We start from the raw sequence: 7,124 nt of genomic DNA, 5'->3' as shown, positions 1-7,124 counted from the left end.
ATAACGTAATTAAGCTATATCTCTCCCTCCCTCCCTTTTTGCTATAAAAGGCATTACGGAGCCTTTTTTCAAGGCTAAAGTCTATAGCCTAGCCTTTTTTAAGTCTCTTACTCATCAACGGTGGACATGGCGACATACATAGAGAATCAGTTTCTCTGTATTAATTTCCTTTTTCCATGCTACAGGAGAACATGGTCGTAAAACTCATAGTACAACATTAAAAAGCGTAAAGTTCCACTTTTAGGAGTTTTTGGTGTAAAGTGGAATAAATGGGATTTAAAGGAAGTGCGTCACTCCTCGCTTTTTGTATATCGGAATAGATCTACTCATAAAACATAAATATTGTTTGATTTTCATGGATTCAATTTTCAATTAAAGTTAAATTCATGAAAATCGAGCAATTCCGTTGGTCCACTTTAGATGTGGAATTATGACATGAGGCCGCAGGCCGTGTGTCATAATGCACATCGTGAGTCTGATAAAATACTTCGCACCGAGATTCATACAACGTTTTACGCAACAGAGGCGTCTAAAGTTCGACAATTTTGAACTTTATGACATCGAGTTGCATAATTGTTTTATAAATCGGTTAAAATGGCACAATAAATGTAAGCATCTCTCAATAAACATTTAATTGCCGCGCTCGGTCAACTGCAATAATTGAACAATTATAAATTATCACTTAAAGTCTGCTACAAATAAAATAATTAGTGGAATAAAAATTGTTCGCCTTGAAAATCTTTTCCGGAAAGTTTGTATATGATTCATCTCATCTGATTAACTTTTTGCATCTCATCATAAATTTGAAAAACTTATTCAAGCACATAATAAAAACTCGGAAAGTTTCGTTGGAATTTTATTGTACGTTTCTCGAATTATTATCAGTTGTACATTGTAATTGAATTTAAAGATTTTTTTTTTGTAAAATAAATTTTTTTTTATTCAATTATTACTTGATTTACGTTGGAAAGTTTTGCGGAAAGAGTGGTGGTAGTATACATTTTACGTCTAACTTCTACTATAGAATTTATAAACATTAAAATTCGGTGAGTGTATAGGTATTTTCATTAATAAAAAAGAGGAAAAAAGTAAAAAAAGCGCCCAAAAGTTTTATTCATCTACACCATACAGCGTGCAAAGTGAAAAATTAAGTTCTTTCATTGAATTTCGGAATATATTTTCGTTTGGGGCTTTTACAAATACTTTGCGTAAGAAATTTATGTTTTGTAAATTATTTACGTATCTTTGCAAGACTTCAGGAATGGGTAAATAATTTTGGCATTTCCTAGATAAGAATTGAATAGGAAATATTTAAAAAGTCTTGGAGCTCGATAATTGATTTAAATTCTGGACAGTAACAATTCTGTCTTGTCTCTACTTTTCTAAAACGACTTTGATTGAATTTGCTTCTATTCAGAACCTTCAATATAAATTGTTTGTAGCTCCTTTGAATTGTTAACGTATACTGGAGCTAAGCGGTCGATTGTATTAGGTTACTTTTTATCAGAAATATGAGAAATAAATGAAATGAAGTTAAATTTTGAATTAAGTTTACATCTCTGGACGAAGTAGTTATTTTCACAATGCAGTTGAGAAATTGGTCATTTTCTCACCTCAACTAAAACTTTCAGGAGCCTTTTTTATGTTAACCATTGGTAAAAAGTAGGAATTTTCATTAACAAACACCACGCACTAAATGCAATTTTCAACTTTTCTTCCCTCGTTGAACAAATAACTATTGTTGACCGAGTGTGACGTTTTACGCTTTGACAGATGGAATACACCTGCTTTTGTTCCCAACAGACTCAATTATTTGCTTATCTGGGTCGAAAAATAGAAAATAGAGTTGGAATTTCATATTCTACCAGAGGTACACACGCAACGTTTTTCATATGTACGATGAGTGTGTTACCGTTTTTCTTCACGAAACAAAAAACACCGATCCACCATACCATTTTTGAAAACGTTTTCGAATCAAAATGACAGTTCATGTGAGAAAAGTTCTATTTTCACCCCCAGTCTGCCGTAATTTGCATAAAAAATTTAGTGAAAATTTGAAATGGTGCACGTTTCTCACTAGAAATGTCATTTGACCAATCTTCAACTGAACGCAATTTTCTCATGGCCCCTTGAGGGAAGAAAACTCGAGAAAATGTTCTCCAGAATATTTATTCGACAACAAATCATTTAACAATAACATTTCCCGCTAAAGTCCCTAACGGTTTATCATCAAGAATTGTTTGAATTCCGTTGATCCACAAACTTTGCAAACCCTTTGGTGATAATGTTGGCTCCTCGAAAGTAGCATTATCTACGAAATCCGGACTAAACAACACAATATCGGCAATCATTTGCGGTCGTAATATTCCCCGATCCAGAATACCAAACCTTTGTGCTGGCAAAGAAGTAGCCTTTCGTACGGCCTCTTCTAGCGCCATAAGTCCATCCTGATTAGCCAGTCGTCCAATTACCTTCGGAAAACTGCCATACATTCTCGGATGTGGTTTACCCCCGTCTCTTGGAATGCTGTCGCTGCCAATCATATGCAAACGGCTTCTTAATACTTTGTGCAAATCAACTTCAGATTGTTGGAACATTATTATATTCGTTGTTCCTTCGTCGATCACGACAACGTATAAAAGAAAATCAAATTCAGACATATCTAAAACTTGTGCCGCTGCGGTCATATTCATGCCTTCAAATTGTCTCAGACTTTCATCAATTACTGAACTGATGACTACATTTTCCCAACCAATTAGGGCAATTTTTGATTCCCAGCCGGGTTCTCTTCCACTCTCGGTGAGTTCTCGAAGTTCCTCTCGATAGATGGGATCTTCGATTTTTCTCAACAGCTCCTGAAATCCACCGGCCATCGCAGACGGTGGTAAAAGTTGAAGAATAGTTGAAGAGCCAGCCAAATATGGATACATATCAACCGCGATGTCGATTCCTTGTTCTTGTCGTGCCGATTCTATCATATCAATTGCCTGTGGTATTAAAATTTCCCAATATGGTCTACCCGCAGCTTGTAAGTGCGACAATAAACCTCTTGCCTTACTTTCTTTCAAAATATTCAAGAACTCGTCAATACTTTTAAGCAAACTGCCTTCATAGCTACGAACGTGGGCAGAGAGTAGTCGGTCGTATTTTGCTACAACTTTCGCTAACGTTACCAGTTCTTCGATTCCCGCATAAGCACTGGGAGGATAGACTAGTCCTAAAGACATTCCAATAGCGCCCTGTTGTAATTGCTCCTCTAAAAGCTCGGACATCGCACTGATTTCTTCAGTTGTTGCTTCCCTTTGCTCGTATCCCATCACAGAAATTCTTAACGGTCCATGCCCCACCAGGGAAGCAATGTTTAATCCAATGTTCGCTGTCAGGCTATCTTTGAGTGATGTGAAGTTGCTGAAAAAGTGCTCTTCAGGCACATTACCGAGAAGTGTTCTTAAATGTGAGCGTATCTCTTCAATATCTCCGTTTGGGTAGGTCGAAAAGCCACAGTTGCCAGTAACGACTGTCGTAACACCTTGTCGAGTTTTAGATTCGTGTTCTGGAGCTGAGATAATTGCTGAATCGTCGTGTGTATGGCTATCGATGAACCCAGGCGCCAGGTAACTATCAGAAGCATTGAATACATTGGAAGCCAACGATAACTCGTCTTCGGAAAACGTACCAATTTTAGCGATCTTATCACCTTTGATAGCAAGTGAAGAACGATACCATGGTGCTCCTGTGCCGTCGATAATACGGGCATTCACAATAATTGTATCGTATTGTTGTTGAGCCATTGACGAGCTTATCAGGCTAATAGTGCCGAATACCAACAGCATAAGTTTATAGGGCATGTTGTTAGTTAACTTGCAACTCACTATGAAATGAAGGTGTTCAGGTGTTTCAACTCTATCGATGTTCCCTTTCAATAACACAAAAACAGATAATAACACAAATTAGCAAACTACTGTTTGATAAAGTATTAATCTAAAGTTATCTCACTTTCTTACGTCGTACTTTTGATAAGATAATCAAATTATGTGATGGATAAGAACCGGCTAACTTTCATATTAAATCGACGTTGATTTATTGTGAATTTACCATCTTTACTAGCGAAGGCTCACAATATTTCAGTATTGGCAGAATTATATTGGAACATCGCAGATCCGTGAAAAATTAGTGGTAAGCAAACCTGAGGTTCGGTTCCCTGCCATTTATTTTTCCAAATAATTATTGTTCACTTTTCTCACCTACAATTGATAAGGAGATAACACAATAATACATGACAAACTGTTTATTTTCTGCAAAATATAAATTCTGAGGCCCGTTCGCGATCAGAATTCAGGTGACTCTACGCGCAAAAAATAGTGTTTTCGTTACGAGTTATGTAAAGTGTATTTTTTTCAGGCTAATTGTCAGCTTGTCCTAACGAGGCGAGCCGAGTACTACAAGCTTTCATCACTAGTTGCAACCGGTTGCAACTGGCCGACGTTTTTTTTTGTTCCGTAACGATGTCTTGCCAACCTCGGCTTCGCCTCGAATTGCCATCTAGTGCGATAATATACCTCCATACGATTCATGTTACATAAATAACTATTTCAGGTTGCATGACACATTGTCAAGTTTCAATACCCTATTTGGAGATGTACAAGTTGCAAGAGATACAAGAGATATAGAAGATATAGTGAGCATATTTCTGTATATTTCAGCTTTTTGAATTGCCGTAATATCAATCAATATCTTATAAACTAAAAATGTATATTCTCATCGGCGAGCTATCCAGCAGACCAGCCAATTTATTTGTTGAATTGTTCAATCAAATGAACGGGAAAATTGCTAAATTGTCAAATATAGAATCGGCAAGAAAGATACAAACAAGAATTCGGTTTGAACTAACGACGCTCAAGTCTTTGTTGTTAAATCACGTATTACCCACCCAGAAAATACACACAAAAACATTCACTTTCATCTAATTTTTTTTTTGAGTGTCTACTCATGTTATCCACATTTCTTCGGTGTTATACGAATACTTAGAATAAATGTTATTTTTCTTTCAAGAAAAACAGAACATAAGGTAAATAATTCAATCCACCACACTCATTCCTCGATAGGTTCTGTTATACGAAAAAATATTCTTCATAAATAAAATGCCTTTATTCGGTTTAGATTTTAAGCGCACAAAATGCTGACCGCATGGAATTCTTTGTATCATTATTTTTTATTTACTTCTATAAATTCAATATTATCTTTCAGTTTATTTTGATGAAATTAATCTGTTATTGTAGAATTATGAATAACATTTTCAACATTTCAACATATTAGTCGCTGGTCAAGCTGGGAGACCCATCCTGCAGTAATTTTGAAGAAAAATCTCTGTCAAAATAACAAAAATATTCCTTTGTTCAGACCGGTTTTTGTTTGTTTTTTGATCTAAATTGACGAAATAGTTGTAATTTTGAGTTGTTAATTGCTGAATAAAAACTCTATAATTACGGCAGCATCTTATTTGTTTTCATTTTAACTTTCTTCAAGCATGAGCGGTACTTTAAATATATGCTGGACAGTGTATCATACAAATTTTGACACTGTAAATAATTTGGAAAAATTTATGAAATTCAATGATTTTACGAAAATAGAAAATTTGACAAAAATCAAAAAGTTGATGAAAATCGAAAATTTAACGAAAATCGAAAATTTAGCGAATTTCGAAAATTTAACTAGAATCTGAAACTATAACTTTTGCACGAGGTTTCCATCTGCCGTATTTTCCGAGTTATGGCTGACATAGCTCGCACTTAAAACGCTCATAGCTCCCAAATAGACGAATTTTTAGGAAAACCATGAAACACGTCGAAATTATAAGCTTTAAAGAAAAATTCCTTCAAATTAGTTTCTTAGAATTGCGTCCTTAACATACCCTGAAAATTTCAGCCAAATCCACCAGTAAATTCAAAAGTTTCGATGTAACAAAGTGACAAAGGTTGGTAAAATTCATCTTGTTTGTATGGAAAAGGTTAGTTCCCGCGTATCTAATAAAATGGCGACCAGCGTGACCTTCCCAAAGTATACAGCCTTGCAAATTTTAACCTTATGTGGCGTGTGATAGCTCGTTGAACTCGCATGGACGCCCAGATTACGAATATAATAAGTGGGGAGTAGTAGGGGTGAAGGGGTAAAAGTCAAAAATGTCGTGTAAATATAAGTTCCTCAGTCCTGCGAAAAAAAAAAATCATTTTTTTTAGTGTGAACGGACTTGCGTCATTTTGTCTCAAGTATGAAACAGTTATCTGTTTACTGAGCTGACGAGAAAGGAAATTCAAGCAAGAGCGATGTTTGTGGAATTTCCAATTTCTATTATGTGAAAGGCGTGATCTACTGTTTTTCTTCACGAATAAAAATCATCAATTCTCCATACCATTTTTGACAGTTCATGTGAGAAAAGTTCTACACGGGAGGGAAAGTGCTCCACTTTTCTCACTACAAATGTCATTCGACCAATCGACCATGGCCCATTGAGGGGAGAAAATAAGGTAAATCACATCGCATATATGTATGTGAAATAGTTATTCAATATCCCGTCGATTCAGGGAGGACTCAATAACTTATTGATAGAAAATCGAATTTTTAATTTTACCAATAATCAAACCGCCTAGATCTTTTATTTTGATGGTCGATCGGACACATACGATGCGGAGATAATATTTGCGTTCAAAGTTCTAGGCGGTTTATCTAGATCTAGGCGGTCGATCTGATAAATCTGATGGGAATCGAGGTTGTTCTTCCACGAGTCACCCGAGAATAAAGAATTTTCTTCTTCATTCCCGATGTTAACATATCGTTTTCTACAACACAAGCATCCGAAGTTCCAGCCAAGGAAAGAAAATGACTGTTTTGATCAACTTTTTTTTTATTATATACTTGACACACGTACGATATTTTTGTGAAGGCACCGATTGGTCACTTTGGCATCTGCAAACTAATTCCTCAGTGAAGTGTCACCGAAACAAGATACATAGATACCTCTGTCAAATCAACTAAAGTAAATAATAAAATCATTCAGCAATTCGAGAGAACAAAAAAGAGAAGTCTGATTGAGTACAATCATACAATAATTTCGAGAAGTCTTTCTT

At 35.6% G+C, this 7,124-nt stretch overlaps 1 protein-coding gene across 1 annotated transcript; it reads right to left on the bottom strand.

Moving 5' to 3' along the window:
- Nucleotides 1-2,153: 2,153 nt before the first annotated feature.
- Nucleotides 2,154-4,011, bottom strand: LOC119077877 (N-acyl-D-aspartate deacylase-like). The gene is made up of 2 exons (XM_037185231.1): nt 3,873-4,011; nt 2,154-3,807 (listed from the first exon to the last, which is right to left on the bottom strand). The coding sequence occupies exon 2, from the start codon at nt 3,789-3,791 to the stop codon at nt 2,184-2,186; it is 1,608 nt and encodes a 535-aa protein (XP_037041126.1). The 5' UTR covers nt 3,792-3,807; nt 3,873-4,011; the 3' UTR covers nt 2,154-2,183.
- Between the last annotated feature and the right edge of the window lie 3,113 nt (nt 4,012-7,124).

Source organism: Bradysia coprophila, unplaced genomic scaffold, assembly GCF_014529535.1.
Source record: "Bradysia coprophila strain Holo2 unplaced genomic scaffold, BU_Bcop_v1 contig_24, whole genome shotgun sequence".
NCBI lineage: Eukaryota > Metazoa > Arthropoda > Insecta > Diptera > Sciaridae > Bradysia > Bradysia coprophila.
Note: the sequence above shows the minus strand (reverse complement) of the source record. Positions and strands in the feature narration are given on the sequence as shown.

Excerpts from the sequence above, each read along its gene's own strand:
- LOC119077877 (XM_037185231.1), bottom strand. The coding sequence starts at position 3,791 with ATGGCTCAACAACAATACGATACAATTATTGTGAATGCCCGTATTATC.